General features: G+C 41.0%; 1 protein-coding gene across 1 annotated transcript; it reads right to left on the bottom strand.

The window, feature by feature from the left end:
* Positions 1-549: 549 nt before the first annotated feature.
* On the bottom strand, positions 550-16,748 carry LOC118399445 (LIX1-like protein). Its single transcript, XM_035795537.2, has 7 exons — positions 16,209-16,748; positions 15,010-15,173; positions 10,688-10,828; positions 10,397-10,492; positions 9,377-9,454; positions 4,206-4,460; positions 550-3,649 (listed from the first exon to the last, which is right to left on the bottom strand). Exons 1-6 carry the CDS (start codon positions 16,528-16,530, stop codon positions 4,206-4,208), a joined length of 1,056 nt encoding a protein of 351 aa, XP_035651430.1. The 5' UTR covers positions 16,531-16,748; the 3' UTR covers positions 550-3,649.
* Between the last annotated feature and the right edge of the window lie 828 nt (positions 16,749-17,576).

Raw genomic sequence — 17,576 nt, 5'->3', positions numbered from 1 at the left:
CCCCGCTGTACACTTTAAGAGGTAATGGACATTTGTTTCCTTCATCCTCCTGAAACAGCTTGCCAGCGGAGACGACAGTGGTACATGTTGCCAGGAAGGAGATTAGCCCTCAGACCTGTAGGCTTTCCCTGAGCCTCGACCCACCGCACTGCCAGAGCTGCATCTCCTCTGAGACTCAGCTGGTCTGCGGACACTTCAACTATGACCAGTGCAGGAGACGCATTGTTAACCAGGCTTTCAAGGACATCGAGGGCCTCTCGAGCTACCCCTGTCCTACAGTATGTGCAACTCTGTCTGTCAGTTAGGAGGCACAGTGCCTGAACCACGGATCTGCAGTAATAGCCCTCCCACTGTGTCTGTGGACTTCAACGATCCCCTCTGGGACTTGACGTAGGACAGGAGAAAGGCACTTCGGAGTCTGTTTTAGTGGAAAAACAGACTTAATCTGAGATAGTTTTTCTTTAGCAGAGCTGACTTTGTCATGAGGAAGTGTGTTCCAGCAAACTACATTTTCATTCATTCATAATGGAAGGCATTGGAAGCAGTGAGTTGTTTTTGACTGCTTTATTGCATTTTATGTATATAAATCGAAATACAAACCTACACGGAGTAAAAAAAAGTAACAATTTAAAATGGGTCATATAAAATACATAAGAACAGTATAAAACAAATAAAGGTTTATATAGATAACATTTTGTTATAATGGATTTATGAATCGTGCACATCTTGATAAACTAGAAGGCAGGGTAATAACAAAAAGATTGCTGCCTGTGTTAAAAGGAATTACACTCAAACGTTAGTCCCACGTTATATTAAGCGTCGCTTAATAACTCCGTTAGTAGAGCATGGCACTTGCAACACCAGGGTTGTGGGTTCGTTTCCCACAGGGGACCAGTATGAAAAAAAAGTCTGAAAATGTATGCACTCACTACCAAAAATCACTCTGGATTAGAGTGTCTGCTAAATGTCAAAAAAAATATATGTAATTACACAGACAGGTTCAGTGTAGGTACACATTTTATCAATCTGGATACAAATGACATGTTTGATGGGTTAAAACAGGCAACAGTACTCTTACAACAATGTGAACAATGTACCTGCCAATGTAATTACAACCAGGTAAGATTGGTAGTTTTAGTTATACTTTATATAAAAGTGAGTGGAAACCAAACATTAAACAACTTAATTCCTTAAGTACAACAGGTTTTTTTTTGACAATGTATATGTTAATGGTAGCCAGACAATTGCCATAACAACCATGGGTAACTCAGACATTTATTTTTTTGTCCTTTTTATTTATCTATGGAAGCGTATTACTGCCAAAATGCCTCAATTATTTGATTTATTTTTTTTACCTTGAGAGTAACTTGTAGTTCGGGGGAAAGTGCAATCCATATATTCCTACAAACACTTACATTTGTGCACTGTGTATGCTAGGTTTTTGTTTTGCACACAATTCTCACATTACAGAGTTGTTAACGCCAATGCACTGGTCAATCCGCATATCAGTATCGTCTAAATAATAGAGTTTAAAATGAATGATAACGCTGAACAATTAGTCATTAAGCTGCATTAAGATCAGTTTTTCCAACACTGCTGGATAACTGACATTCTTGTGAATGATCCATTCTAACAAGCAAAGCAAGGCAAATCAGTTTGAATCGGTGAAGCGGTTCTTTCTTTGCAAATAAGGCTGGCTATCACTTAAGATACTCTACAGATATAGGATCTTAATTTGACCTGTATTTTCACAGCAAAACAATCCTGCAGCAACAAGATATGAACATTTTGACCATAATATTCTTGATCAGTGGTTTGGCTATTATCTGGCCAAAAGTATGAAAAGTGCAATGCTATTAATATAACCGTGTGTTAGTTTGAATTTATGTAAATCACAAAGCTCATCTGCATTTACTGCAGTGCAGGAAAATTCTTAGCAACAAAAGAGTGATCAAATTAAGATCCAAAATCTGTATATAAGATCAGTAATGTAATAGCTATTCATACACACACACACACACACACACATACACTGTATATATATATATATATATATAAAGTCGGAAGTTTACAAACACTTAGTTTGGATTCATTAAAACTCATTTTTCAACCACTCCACAAATTTCTTGTTAACATACTATAGTTTTGGCAAGTCGGTTAGGACTTTGTGCACGACATAAGTCATTTTTCCAACAATTCTTTACAGACAGACGATGTCACATATAATTCACTGTATCACAATTCCAGTTGGTCAGATGTTTACATATACTAAGTTGACTGTGCCTTTAAACAGCTTGGAAAATTCCAGAAAATGATTTCAAGGGTTTAGAAGCTTCTGATAGGCTAATTGACATTTGAGTCAATTGGAGGTGTACCTGTGGATGTATTTCAAGGCCTACCTTCAAACACAGTGCTTTGGTGAGGAAAGTGCAAATCAATCACAGAACAACAGCAAAGGACCTTGTGAAGACGCTGGAGGAAACGGACACAAAATTATCTATATCCACAGTAAAACCAGTCCTATATCGACATAACCTGAAAGGCCACTCAGCAAGGAAGAAGCCACTTCTCCAAAACTGCCATTAAAAAAGCCATACTACGGTTTGCAATTGCACATGGGGACAAAGATCGTACTTTTTGGAGAAATGTTCTCTGATGTCTGATGAAACAAAAACAGAACTGTTTGGCCATAATGACCATCGTTATGTTTGGAGGAAAAAGGGGGAGGCTTGCAAGCCGAAGAACACCATCCCAACCGTGAAGCACGGGGGTGGCAGCATCATGTTGTGGGGGTGCTTTGCTGCAGAAGGAACTGATGCAATTCACAAAATAGATGACATCATGAGGATGGACAAATATGTGGATATAATGGAGCAACATCTCAAGACATCAGCCAGGAAGTTAAAGCTTGATCGCAAATGGGTCTTCCGACTCAACAATGACCCCACGCATACTTCAAAAGTTGTGACAAAATGGCTTAAGGACAACAAAGTCAAGGTATTGGAGTGGCCATCACAAAGCCCTGACCTCAATCCTATAGAACGTCTGTGGACAGAACTGAAAAATTGTGTGCGAGCAAGGAGGCCTACAAACCGGACTCTGTTACACCAGCTCTGTCAGGAGGAATGGGCCAACATTCACCTACATTATTGTGGGTAGCCTGTGGAAGGCTACCTGAAATGTTTGACCCAAGTTAAACAATTAAAGGCAATGCTACCAAATACTAATTGAGTGTATGTAAACTTCTGACCCACTGGGAATGTGAATAAATAAATAAAAGCTGAAATAAATTCTCTACTATTTTTTTGACATTTCACATTCTTAACATAAAGTGGTGATTCTAACTGACCTAAGACAGGGAATTTTTACTAGGATTAAAATGTGAGGAATTGTGAAAACTGAGTTTAAATGTATTTGGCTAAGGTGTATGTAAACTTCGACTTCAACTGTATTTGCGTAAATTATGTAATATTCAAATAACTTTCAATATCCTTCATGCATAAAATCTAGTGAGAGATTTAAGAGACAGACATTGGTCTATTTTGGTGTGTAAGATCTTTTCTGTGACAATATCCTTGAGATGATGTCATGTACAATCATTAGCAAAGGCAGGTCCTGGGATTTAATTCCACCCATGTGGTACAGTTGTCTACAAGTATAGAAAGGGAATGAGAAGAATGGTAACAGTTCATTATTCCATGTGAATTTCACAAACTCAACAATTTGGCAGCACAAAATGACCTCAATTACTTACATTTTTATGTAACAATTCTTCAGTCGTGGTCCCAAAGACCCATAGCATGTGCAAGACTTTGTTCTAAACCAGCGCTAACATATCTGATTCAACTAATCAACTTATTGTCAAGACTTTCATTAGCTGAATGAGGTGTGTTAGCACTGGCTGGAAAAACACTGTTTATAATTCAAAGCTCCTAAATGGCTGCCTTGTTAGCCTCTATCAAATCAATGGTATTGGCCACTGTTCCATCTCTAAGGCCAGATTCCAAACCAAATTCCTTCCATCTGCCCTTGACTCCGAACGGGCAGGTCTGTCGGACTGAATAGGTAAAAGCCATATAGTGGAAGCTATGCAGAGTTACTAGAACTTTTTCCACACCTATGGAGACTTTTGAGAATCACGAGGGGGAAGTCAATGTGGGAAGATAGAAATTAATCTAGTTATGGGGTTGTAATCCAGCATATACCTAGCAGGTTGAAGGCAGTGTGGCATTGTTGGCTGCACCCAGTTGGCCAACAGCCAGCATCAGGATGTCCTTCTTTTCCTTGTGGAAGCGCAGCTCTTGACCGGCCAGCCTGGCCTCCTCAAGTTCTTGATCTGTTGCCGCCACCTCCTGGGCGATGGTGCTAGCCAAGCCTTGCTCCCGGTTCACCCAATCAGCAGCCATTTGGGTACGCATGTCATCATCCAGCGCCCGATGGGAGTAGTGAGCCAGCACTTCCTGTTAGGGGAAAGCAAAATCAAACATTTGTTTGGCCAAAATGGGCCTTATTCACACCACGGCCTAGATCATTAGAAATTCAGACTAGCTGGGTAGGAAGTGGAAGTACTCCATTAAATCATATTTTTCAACAGTACTGGTTTCCTAGCAGTGCAGGTTTGATTGAGTTCCAGATGATGTTAAATGATCCAGAAATGCCTCAACATGAAATGACCTGGAACCACAAATTTTGTGCACAATAAGCAAGCTGCATGGCCAGCAATAACATCAATTCACATGAGGAATGTGAGACATCTGGAAGCGCTAATTACTCCAGTGGCTCAGCTCCTCTCCTTAACCACTGAGATGAAAGGCATAAGACCAGAACAAAGAGAATACCTAATCAGTCAAGGGACACACAAGGCGAGAGCACTCTGTAACCCTAGAAAAACACAATACAACTGAGTCGTATCTATCCAAATCATGGAGTTGCTGGCTGCTCTTCCTCTTCTTAAACTTCAGATCTGAATGGAGTAGATTGGCAAAAGCCAGGGTTGAGGCACAAATTTGGTTATTTAGGTGAATTAATACTAGAGGTCGACCGATTATGATTTTTCAACGCCAATACCGATACGGATTATGGGAGGGCCAAAAAAGCCGATACCGATCAATCGGACAATTTTTAGTTTTTATTTGTAATAATGACAATTACAACAATACTGAATGACCACGTATTTGAACTTAATATAATACATCAAAATCAATTTAACCTCGTAAATAATGAAACATGTTCAATTTGGTTTAAATAATGCAAAAACAAAGTGTTGGAGAAGAAAGTAAAAGTGCAATATGTGCCATGTAAGAAAGCTAACATTTAAGTTCCTTGCTCAGAACATAACATATGAAAGCTGGTGGTTCCTTTTAACATGAGTCTTCAATATTCCCAGGTAAGAGGTTTTAGATTGTAGTTATTATAGGAATTATAGGACTATTTCCCTCTATACCATTTGTATATCATTAACCTTTGACTATTGGATGTTCTTATAGGCACTTTTGTATTGCCAGTGTAGCAGTATAGCTTCCATCCCTCTCCTCGCTCCTCCCTGGGCTCGAACCAGGAACACAATGACAACTGCCACCCTTGAAGCAACGTTACCCATGCAGAGCAAGGGGAACAACTACTCCAAGACTCAGAGCGAGTGATGTTTGAAATGCTATTAGCGTGCACCCCACTAACTAGCTAGCCATTTCACATCGGTTACACCAGCCTCGTCTCGGGAGTTGATAGGCTTGAAGTCATAAACAACGCAATGCTTGACGCACAACGAAGACCTGCTGGCAAAACGCACGAAAGTGCTGTTTGAATGAATGCTTATGAGCCTGCTGCTGCCTACCACCGCTCAGTCAGATACTTGTATGCTTGTATGCACAGTCAGATTATATGCAACGCAGGACACGCTAGATAAACTAGTAATATCATCAACCATGTGTAGTTAACTAGTGATTATGATTGATTGATTGTTTTTTATAAGATAAGTTGCTAGCTCGCATTAAACTTAACTTACTGCATTTGCGTAACAGGCAGTCTCCTCGTAGAGTGCAATGAGAGGCAGGTGGTTAGAGCGTTTGACTAGTTAACTGTAAGGTTGCAAGATTGGATCCCCCGAGCTGACAAGGTGAAGATCTGTCGTCTGCCCCTGAACGAGGCAGTTAACCCACCGTTCCTAGGCTGTCATTGAAAATAAGAATGTGTTCTTAACGGACTTGCCTAGTTAAATAACGATTAAATAATGGTGTAAAATATGTATGTCCAGAAATACCGATTTCCGATTGTTATCAAAACTTGAAATCGGCCCTAATTAAACGGCAATTCCGATTAATCGGTCGACCTCTAATATATTGGAAGATGCCTGAATTGATCCTCATACTGCAATAACGATGTCAGAATGCTGCCATTTTTATATTAGCAAACATGAAGGGTGAGGGATTATTAATTATTGTCTGTAAATAAGAATTCTCTTAACTGACTTGCCTAGTTAAATAAAGGTTAAATAAATAAAAAGTTAGTGTGAATATTTTTTTTTTTGAGATCAGAAAGAAAAATGCAAACTTTTGTCAAACTGATCAAGGCTCATACTGTAGTTGACACCTTAAAAGTTGTTTGTTTGTTCAGTAAGATGCATGAGATAATGAGGTCTGCACACAAACGTTGAGGTCACACGACTCTGCCTGGAACGGAATACCTCCATAGGCATTTATTCAGCCCACACAATGTGGTTTAGAGATCCTTCAGCATGACATTCCATCCTACCTCAAGCCAGAGTGTAAATCAGACCATGTTACTCATTATCTTTAGTGAGTTTCACCCCCATTCTGTACTTTCTGTTGAACTGAGATACAGTGTTGGCTGTACCATTTGAGTTATGATTAAACACTATCACTGGCAGTGTGTAAGGATAAGTGCTATGATTTCTTCTCCAAAACTGCAGAGGGATTTAATGGAAACTGTCAATCACATTACTGTTTTTGCCCTCCAATAAATGTTTAGTTTGATCAGTTATTCTGTTGCTGAAACTCAGAGGAATGTAAGTTATGAGGATGTGTCCAGATCCAGGGCTCTGAGCTTGGTGTCAAGCTTGGAGGGAACAATAGTGTTGAATGTTGAAATGTAGTCGATGAGCAACATTCTCACATACAGTAGGTGTCCCTCTTGTCAAGATGTGTTAAGGCCATGTGAATAGCAATGGAAATGGATCTGTTGGAGCGATAGGCAAATTAGAGTGGGTCCAGTGTGCCTTGTGGGCCATGACCAGATTCTTGAAGCACTTTATAATGCCCGAGGTGAGCGGTAAGTGGCGTTTCTCATTTGGGCATGTCACCTTGGGTACTGGGACGGTGGTGGTGGACTACAGCCTGGGACAGAGTCAGGTTAAAGATGTCTGAGAAGATGCCCGGCAACTGGTCAGCACACACTCTGAGGATGCGGCCAGGGAAGCTATCTGGTCCGGCGAATTTGTGAGTATTCACTCAAGAGTTTTCCTCACATCAGCCTTGGAGAGCGAAAGCTGCTCCGGACGACCATGTGCGAGAGTCTTCCTGGATGGCTCAGTATTGTCTGCCTCGAAGTGAGCATAGAATGTGCTAAGCTTGTCTGGGATGGAGGCTTCGATGGGCACTACAGCTGGATTTCCCCTTGTAGTCTGTGATATTCTGTAGTCCTTGCCACATGCGACATGAATCTCAGTTGTCAAACATAAATTCAAGTTTGCATCTCTACTGTCTTTTATCGTCCATAATGGATTTGCGGAGCTCGTGCCTGCTTGCCTTGTACATGTTGCACATCACCAAGTCATTGTGGTTCATTCTGAGGACATTGAATGCTGCAGTACGGGCTGTTAGCACTTAACAGATATCTCTGTTCATCCAGGGTTTTTGGTTGTGGTATGTCCGGATTGTTATTGTGGGTACATCCTCATCAACACATTTCTTAATGAAGTCTGTGACTGATGATGTACAGTCAGTGGCGAGTTTACTAGGTACACCACCCGTTCACCAAAATTGTTAGCTTCTACAAACAGTGAGTCATGTGGCTGTGGCTTGCTATATGAAGCAGGCATACAGTATCTCTGAAACGTCCGGCCTCCTGGGCTTTTCACGCACGACAGTGTCTAGGTTTTACTGAGAATTTTGCGACAAACAAAAACATCCAGTCAGCGGCAGTCCTGTGGGTGAAAACAGCTCGTTGATCAGAGGTCGAAGGAGGATGGCAAGAATAGTGCAAGGTAACAGGTAGGCCACACACAGGAAAATAACGGCACATTAGAACATCGGTGTGCAGAACGGCATCTCAGAACGCACAACTCGTTGGTCCTTGTCACAGATGGTCTATTGCAGCAGAAAACCACACCATGTTCCACTCCTATCAGCTAAAAACAAAAAGAAGCAGCTCCAGTGAGCACACGATCACCAACACTGAGGAGTGGAAAAACATAGCTTGGTCCGATGAATCTCAGTTCCTGTTGCGTAAATGCGAATGGCAGAGTCAGGATTTGGCGTAAGCAGTCTATGGACCCATCCTGCCTGGTGTCGACCGTGCAGGCTGGTGGCGGTGGTGTAACGGTGTGGGGAATGTTTTCCTGGCACATGTTAGGTCTCTTAATACCAATTGAGCAACGTTTCCATGCTCTGAAGAATTCAGGCTGTTTTGGAGTCAAAGGGGGGTCTGAGATGCGTTTCGAGATGACCACCTTTGTACTGCGCCGTTATTTGCGTGTTCGATTCTTGCCATTCTCTTAGAACTCTCATCAATGATATGTTTTTGCCCACAGGACTGCTGCTGACTGGACATTTTTTGGTTAACCCTAAACACTGTCATGTGTGAAAAGTCCAAGAGGCAGGACGTTTCTGAGATAGTAGAACTTTCGCGCCTGGCACCGATGATTATACTACACTCAAAACCTGTCTGCCTGCTTTATATAGCAAGCCACGGCCACGTGTCTCACTGTCTGTAGGAGCAAACCATTTTTGTGAACGGGGTGGTGTGCCTAATAAACTGGTCACAGTGTATATTTCCACACTATGAGGAATACTTAAAATTGTGATAATGAGGATAAAGCACTAAGTGTAAGAGTTGTTTGAAAAGACTGCATGACATTTCAGCCTGTTTTGGTGGGAGGGAATTGTGGCCTTCCATGGTAACATCACCATGCGGTAAATTAGTTAAGACAAATAAGAATGTTCCAAACCTAATTTTCAGTTTTCCCCTCCTCACTCAGACCACAGCTATATAGACAGCTATTTTTGCTTTAAATTAAAATGGTCGAAAAGAAACAATCACAGTAAGGTACTTAATTGTTACCCAGAAATGATTTGATACTGAGATAAAAACAACTGCATTGGACCTTTTAATAAGTACTCTTATCCAAATGAGGTCTTACTTGACGGGAGCATTGTCTCTCTCTCATGGCCTTCAGGCTTCCATTCCAGTGCAGCAGCTGAAAGACTGTCATCAATTCCTGAAAGGAAAACACAGTTCAGCATCGACAAGAAGCAATTTTGTGTGCCTGTGCTGATGGAGAGCACAATTTCAAGTTTGATTGTCATCGCAAGAAAGCAAGTTTTTAATGTCAAAGTCACAAGATTTGTTGATGTTTTTAGGGGAAGCTAACAGGGAGAAAGGTCTATAGCTAACATTCATTTGTTTGCATGTATAGAACCATAAATCATGAGCTGTGGTTTAGCAAAGACCAATCCATACATTAGATCAGTGGATATGAATGACAAACAATGAAAGAGTAGAGGCCAGCAATACAGTTCAGATTTGTTTGGCGGACCCACAAGCTCTCATACGCAATTCCTAGAATCACAGAGAATACATGGTTTCTGCTACTATTCTCTTCTTCACGCATGATGGTCTCATCATCCCTCACATTCATGTAGCGGGTCTAATATTCTAGTCCTTGAAATCTACAGTTGATTCCTGATATGTGCACTTTGGAGTACAAACTCTAAGTGAGCTGCAGTTCTCAAGTCCCAGTTCAATGGCTGTACATTGTTAAATTTGCTCCTGAAACTGGCATGCTCTGCTTTAGTTCATGTGGTCATGAGTCTTATACCATTGCATTTATCAAGTTCTATTGTATAGTTTTTTCATTCAACCTGGGAAACCAGATGAATAGGTCATGAAGCAGAGGTGATTAAGCCAAACAACTTTGATAAACACTCAGAAATAACTTGTAGTTTTCTTTATGAACTGGAAATTCAAAGCTAAATGAGAATATAGTTATCTAGTGAGTTTGCTTAGTGTCTGCTTAGTGTAATTACCCATAGTTAGTGGCAGCAACATTCCTAAACTAGCCTCATATACAGTCCAACCTATTCATTTTCTTAAGTATCATTGCAGTAACATCCACTGTATCATTACAAGTAATCCAACTTTGCGTTCATTCTCTATTTACCTGAAACTCCAGCATTGACTTTCCTTTGTTGGACTCCAGCATGAAGCGAAACGCCCCGATACCTGTGCTGGGGTTGTCTGCCTCTTCTCGGTTTCCCTGTAATAGACAAGTAGAGTCCAATCATCCAGTCTTTTTCTCCTTAAGAGCCCAATCAGATTAAAATCTTACCCTCATAAGGACGTGACCTTTTAAGGAATAAGAGCTACAGTAAAGACTATATTAAATACCAGAGCTCACTGCTACTGTTAATGTCAGTCATTTTATCTGAAAAACACATTCAATGACACTCACATTAAAGGAGGCCAGCGCCTCACATACACTCTTCTCAATGAAGTCATCTGTGATGCGGCGGGAAGGATGCTCGTTGAAAACAGAGTTCATCAGAGCGATTTTGGCAGCACTACGTCTTGCCTCAGCCTTGGTTGGACAAAACTGCCGAAAGTAAAGCATATTTAGTACTTTTCTGAATGGTCCCCAAAAAATATATGTAGCCTATGGCACAAAGCATTATGACCCTGTGAGACATAGATACATGTAATATCATATCTGGAAGATGGTTAGGTCAAATTATTGTATGGATCTTCTGGAAGTCATTTAGAAGTGCATTTTAATAGTGACATTTTTTGTTGTTGAAAGATTATGCATTTGAAAATGTTAAAATTTTCTTATTTATATTTCATAATTACATTGAAGTAATATCGATGCTTCCACTTCATTGCTATTATCTCAAAGAAAGAAAGAGAGTTAGGAAGGATAGGGGCAAGAGAGATGAGGGGGAGAAGCTCAATGTTTGGCTCTAATAACAACCAGATGAGCCACCCACCAGATGAGTTTCCCATCCCAGTATGCATTGCAGCCAGGCAATTCGAAGAGGAAGAAATGGCAAAACATGTCATTCTCCCATGGAACATTCAGTTAGGCACAATGCTCAAGAACTCTAATATTTACTGTATGATTTAGAATTTAAAATGACATTTGAAAAAAATAAGAATGTACATTAAAGGAGTCTTTACTATTTCAATAATACTGTGGATTATTTAGCAAAGATAGGAATATGGCTTGTACTGTATGTAATTATGTATACAAGTTCATAGATAGATCATGAACTTGTCAACAGCCAAATGTGTTTTCCTACATCATGAATTCAGTTAAACTTGAATTTCCTTATACTTCCTTAAGTTTTTTTTAATGCTAAGCCTGAAGACAAGCAGGGTCCTACACCAGGGATCATCAACTAGACTCAGCCGTGGGCTGGTTTCTTCTTGAGCGGATGGTTGGGGGGCCGAAACATAATTACAAATAATTTGTAGACTGCAAATTGACCGCAAGAAGCCTAAACAGATATCATGTTTGACTAAAACAACCATTTCAAACCTTGTGACCGTATGCAAATGTAAACGGCTCTCTATTACGTGTGGGAATACTTGGGAACAGATTTCTTAAATTAAAATAACTTGGAGTTGATTTCCTGGTGTTTTTACAGTCTTTTATGTCCACCAATGAAAATCAGTTGGAGAAAGCTGTCCTACACCTTGCTAACATGTTTTTGATGGACCCAATTGCCTAGAGTTATTGATGTGGCAGTGTGTTTTACCTCAGCAAAGGTTCAGACCCAGGGATTATTATTTGAGATTTGCCAATGGTTAGCTATTGAATTTAATCTTGGTTTGTAATCCTGATGGGAGGCAGCAAACTGCTTTAATCTGGGATTCACAGTATACATAATATACCATTCACCAAGAGCAGCCTGAAGCTGGAGACTTATCACTCTCCATTTCTTTACTCTTCAGCTAACAGTTCTCTTTTTTTCTGTATACTGCAATTCAGCCATTAGCTGTGAGTGTGTTCAAGCTCCCCAACCAATAATAATAAAAACTTGATATATACAGTACCAGTCAAAAGTTTGGACGCACCTACTCATTCAAGGGTTTTTCTTTATTTTTACTATTTTCTACATTGTAGAATAATAGTGAAAACATCATCTATGAAATAACACATATGGAATCATGTTGTAATCAACAGACTGTTGGAAAAGCATTCAAAAATCCAGAAAATCACATTGTATGATTTTTAAGTAATTAATTTGCATGTTATGACGCAAGTATTTGATCACCTACCAACCAGTAAGAATTCCGGCTCTCACAGACCTGTTTGTTTTTCTTTAAGAATCCCTCCTGTTCTCCACTCATTACCTGTATTAACTGCACCCGTTTGAACTCGTTACCTGTATAAAAGACACCTGTCCACACAATCAAACAGACTCCAACCTCTCCACAATGGCCAAGACCAGAGAGCTGTGTAAGGACATCAGGGATAAATTGTAGACCTGCACAAGGCTGGGATGGGCTACAGGACAATAGGCAAGCAGCTTGGTGAGAAGGCAACAACTGTTGTGGCAATTATTAGAAAATGGAAGAAGTTCAAGATGACGGTCAATCACCCTCTGTCTGGGGCTCCATGCAAGATCTCACCTCGTTGGGCATCAATGATCATGAGGAAGGTAAGGGATCAGCCCAGAACTACACGGCAGGACCTGGTCAATTACCTGAAGAGAGCTGGGACCACAGTCTCAAAGAAAACCATTAGTAACACACTACGCCGTCATGGATGAAAATCCTGCAGCACACGCAAGGTCCCCTTGCTCAAGCCAGCACATGTCCAGGCCCGTCTGAAGTTTGCCAATGACCATCTGGATGATCCAGAGGAGGAATGGGAGAAGGTCATATGATCTGAGACAAAAATAGAGCTTTTTGGTCTAAACTCCACTCGCCGTGTTTGGAAGAAGAAGAATGATGAGTACAACCCCAAGAACACCATCCCAACCGTGAAGAATGGAGGTGGAAACATCATTCTTTGGGGATGCTTTTCTGCAAAGGGGACAGGACGACTGCACCATATTGAGGGGAGGATGGATGGGGCCATGTATCGCGAGATCTTGGCCAACAACCTCCTTCCCTCAGTAAGAGCATTGAAGATGGGTAGTGGCTGGGTCTCCCAGCATGCCAACAACCCGAAACACACAGCCAGGGCAACTAAGGAGTGGCTCCATAAGAAGCATCTCAAGGTCTTGGAGTGATTTTGGTTACTGATTACTGTATTGATCATTACGATCAACTAATCTAGGAACTTGATGGTATAGTAAATTGCCCTTATCATCACCAACACACAGGCCTATCACAGATTATTGTTCAGTATAAAGATTCAAAACACAAAACACGTACATTATACACAAAGAATAATGTTGATCTCAACATTTGGCATTAAATTGAATGAACTGAATGAAGCTGTCCGAATTGTGTAAAAAAAAAAGAAGCAAATTATTTCAATTGATGCTAAGCAAGTTGCTACACCAACTGATCTATTTTGTAAACAAAGCTTGAGTTTTGAAATATGGTCTGAGAAGAACAAGCCAGTCTCCAGACCTGAACCCAATAGAAAATCTTTGGAGGGAGCTGAAAGTCCGTATTGTCCAGCGACAGCCCCGAAACCTGAGGTTATCTGGAGAAGGTCTGTATGGAGGAGTGGGCCAAAATCCCTGCTGCAGTGTGTGAAAACCTGGTCAAGAACTACAGGAAACATATGATCTCTAATTGCAAACAAAGGTTTCTGTACCAAATATTAAGTTCTGCTTTTCTGATGTATCAAATACTTTTGTCATGCAATAAAATGCAAATGAATTACTTAAAATCATACAATGTGATTTTCTGGATTTTTGTTTTAGATTCCGTCTCTCACAGTTAAAGTGTACCAATGATAAAAAATTACAGACCTCTACATGCTTTGTAAGTAGGAAAACCTGCTAAATAGGCAGTGTATCAAATACTTGTTCTCCCCACTGTATGTAAAACATGCAACGATGCCTTTTAACTTGATTAGTTACTTAGGCCAGATTTATCAAGAGTGTGAGCCGTAAGTCCCAGCAACATCCGGGTCATGTTCATAAGGCACCAAACGGACTGAAACTCGGAGGGACTACATGGACTTCTCTAATAAGAAACGCACATTTTCGTGATTCAGAGGAATGACATACAAAAAATGCATGCACTCACTGTACAGTAAGTCCCTTTGGATAAAAGTGTCTGCTGCTGTAAGTGTCATATGCTTCCAGCAGAATATGGGTGCACATTTAGAAGTTTGCAAACAAAGACACTACATAAACATTGTTTTCAATTGCACAACGTTTTGCTTCAGTGTGCCCCAATAAACATGACCCAGGCCGAATTTTTCTCTTGCTCTCACTTGACATTTCTCAGGACAGTCCAGAAGAGGCTCCCAGTGATTGACATTTGATCTGAAAATCCGGGGCAATGTACTAAAGGAAATGAGGTCAGATTGGCAGAATTGATTTGGGTGGGAGCTTTAGTGCATGAGTAGAGTTGTATGGCCATATAAATCACTAATGTCATGTCCATATAAGGAAGTTAGGCTGATTTATGCAGCTACACCAACAGTCAAACCATTATATTGTACTGTTGTGGTGAAAATAAAGACAATTTTCAAGCACTTTCTCTAATTCAGTGATACTATACAGGGGGCCTTCCACCTGAGGCGCAAACCAACATTTTAGTGCCAACAACTACATTGAGAATACCTACGGCCACAGGTTAGCTCACCTGGAAACTCCCAAAGCAGCTTCCCCCTGGAAGACTGACGTAACAAACGTAGGGTGGGTTGTTTGATGGGACCATTTCGTACACCACCAGCGCTCCATTCCTGAGGTCTGCCCCTCTTGACTGCTTCATCTGCCAGAACTCTTGCAAGGCTTCCACCACATTCACTGGAGGAGACATAAAATGACACAGCTTAACGTTCACTGGAGGAGACATACAATTATAGTTTAACGTTCCTCTGCATGGTGTCTTAAAGGCTAACTCAGCGACATGACAGATGCTGAACGTAAACGGCATAGTGGGCTAATTTCCGCAACAGCTAAGACGGTTGAAGTGCGAGGCTCATCTTCTCCACTGTTTTGGTCCTGTGGCTACCACGCTGTGACGGCGTGAAGTGAAATCATGCACATGCGTATACCGTGTGTGACTGTGAGAGCCAAGTCTTGCATCTCACTCATGTCAATATCTCGAGTTCGAATTGCTGAGTTTACCTTTAAATATGGTCTGGTGTTCTTATTTGGCATGCAGGTTTGGATTTAGGAAAGGATAAAAGTGGCACAGTGGGTTATTACATACGAGTGAGCATTAACACTACTTTTGTACATATATGGATATAGCCAAAAACATCCTGTTTATTTTATAAGTAAACAACAAGGAACAACCCACTGACAGACACTGAACTGAATGAAGCTGTCCGAATTGTGTTGACTTTCAACACAGTTATAATAGTCCACATAAACTAAAAATGAAGAGTATGTAACATCATACTACTTCTGTAAATGAAAATTTAACAGGTCTATCTACTCACATTTAATTGATTGGGTTTTTGGATGATAGTATGACGTGTTGGCTAGGCCTAGTTTAAAGCATTGTGGGTGACTTGAAGTGTCAAATGTCGGATGGAGTGCCCAAATGCTATGTAAATTGAGCACACAACTGTATCCTGTAGTCATTAGGCTAGACATGACAAAAATATAGTCTATAATAAACTCGGTATGTTCATGTAGTCTACTGTTATAAAATGGTCAGTTTTGGTGACACAATCTGCATGTTGCACATGCACTACTAGGCTATTTTAATCCCATTTCTTATCCTAATCACAGTTCCAGTGGGTTACATTTTAACCACGACTAGTTGCATTTGAATCACGACCAGGGAAAGTCGGAGGACATACATTCTGCGACTCATTTTTTCCAGGTTACCTCTGCCATAGCCCTGCGTATGCTTAGCAAAACTCCGAACAACAGCCTCCACCGCCTCCTTCAAGACCGCCGGGTTCCCTGGATTACATAGACCGAATCCAGCCATCCCTGTTCCGAGCCCCGCACTCCCAATAGTGCCGTGAAGACTGTGCAGTTGAAGCGGCGGAGGCGGCCCAGAGGAAGCACATAAAGAGGCCGGGGGAGGCAGTAGAGGTGCGGTTGGCATTGTAACCCCAGGCCGGAGAGAAGACCGTAGGGTCCCAGTCGATCCAGCTCCAAATCCTATCCCTGGTTGAAGTCGCTGAGGGCGGATAGATTCCATTGTTGAAGCGTAAACGTCAACAGTATGGTGTAATAGAGAAATTTCGTGATGAAAATACTGGTTTCCCCGCTGATATTGTAATAGAAAATGAAAACAACGCAACAAAAAAAGACAGTGATAAATAAAATCACTGTTTTCCTCACGGAGAAAAATGTATCCTGCCAATCCCTTTAGTCTTTGTGAGGATTAGGTTTAGGCTGCTTGGCTGTCAATCTCGGAGTAGGGGCGGAGACATCAGAGACGTGAAAATGGGGAGCTGTGAATGGGCCATTTACTGTAACGGAATTCTGTGGCTAATGTGATTTAAATTGCTATACATTGGAAAAATAGTAGCTACACAAGTTTTTGGTAAATGACCGTGACAGCACGGTGGTAGATACCTTTAAATCATACCATTCTTTAACCATAAAAGCAACACACAATGTCTATCCATCCATTCATCCACCCACCCACACACCACCCATCCATCAATCTCGATCCATCCATTCATCCATCTTCCTAATTAGTCATCTTCACGATCTAGATCAACTGGGCATCTAAATATAACACAGTCCAGATCAAGCTGTGGGACTATTTTTTTTATTGAGCGGATGGTTGGGGGCAATGTTCCCTCTAATTTGTTTTGCCACTGACTGAATTTCAGGTCTGCTGATAGCAAACTTAAACGTTGTGAAAACTTCCAGCACACGTTTACTATGAACACTGAGGCTGTACCCACTTTAAGTTACAGTTTTACCTGTGGCCAAGTAGTGCTCTTGTAGGAAGTAATCACTCCCCTACTGCTGACTACAAATTATCTATAACTGGGCTAATAACTAACTAACTAGCAAAGGATATAAGCAAAATGTGCAGCTCCCACTTTGATTACAAAACAAGTGCATCTACTCATGACTGCTCATACTGTAAACACTGCCCAGTTCATAGTAAATGGCACAGATCCATATCTGGCAATGGTCTATTTGCATATAGGCCTACTGCAGCTCTGATTGTTCATGCCACACCGGTCTGTGTGGAGTATGGGCTGAGTCATGGGTGTTATTGCAATA

The sequence above is a fragment of the Oncorhynchus keta genome, chromosome 20 (genome assembly GCF_023373465.1).
Source record: "Oncorhynchus keta strain PuntledgeMale-10-30-2019 chromosome 20, Oket_V2, whole genome shotgun sequence".
Lineage (NCBI taxonomy): Eukaryota > Metazoa > Chordata > Actinopteri > Salmoniformes > Salmonidae > Oncorhynchus > Oncorhynchus keta.
This window is presented reverse-complemented; position numbering and strand designations above follow the sequence as displayed.

Coding starts and splice junctions, on each gene's coding strand:
- LOC118399445 (XM_035795537.2), bottom strand. CDS start 16,530: ATGGAATCTATCCGCCCTCAGCGACTTCAACCAGGGATAGGATTTGGA. Junction 10,493..10,687: donor AGGCGCTGGCCTCCTTTAAT/GTGAGTGTCATT, acceptor TGTCTATTACAG/GGAAACCGAGAAGAGGCAGA. Junction 4,461..9,376: donor AGAGACAATGCTCCCGTCAA/GTAAGACCTCAT, acceptor TTCCCCTAACAG/GAAGTGCTGGCTCACTACTC.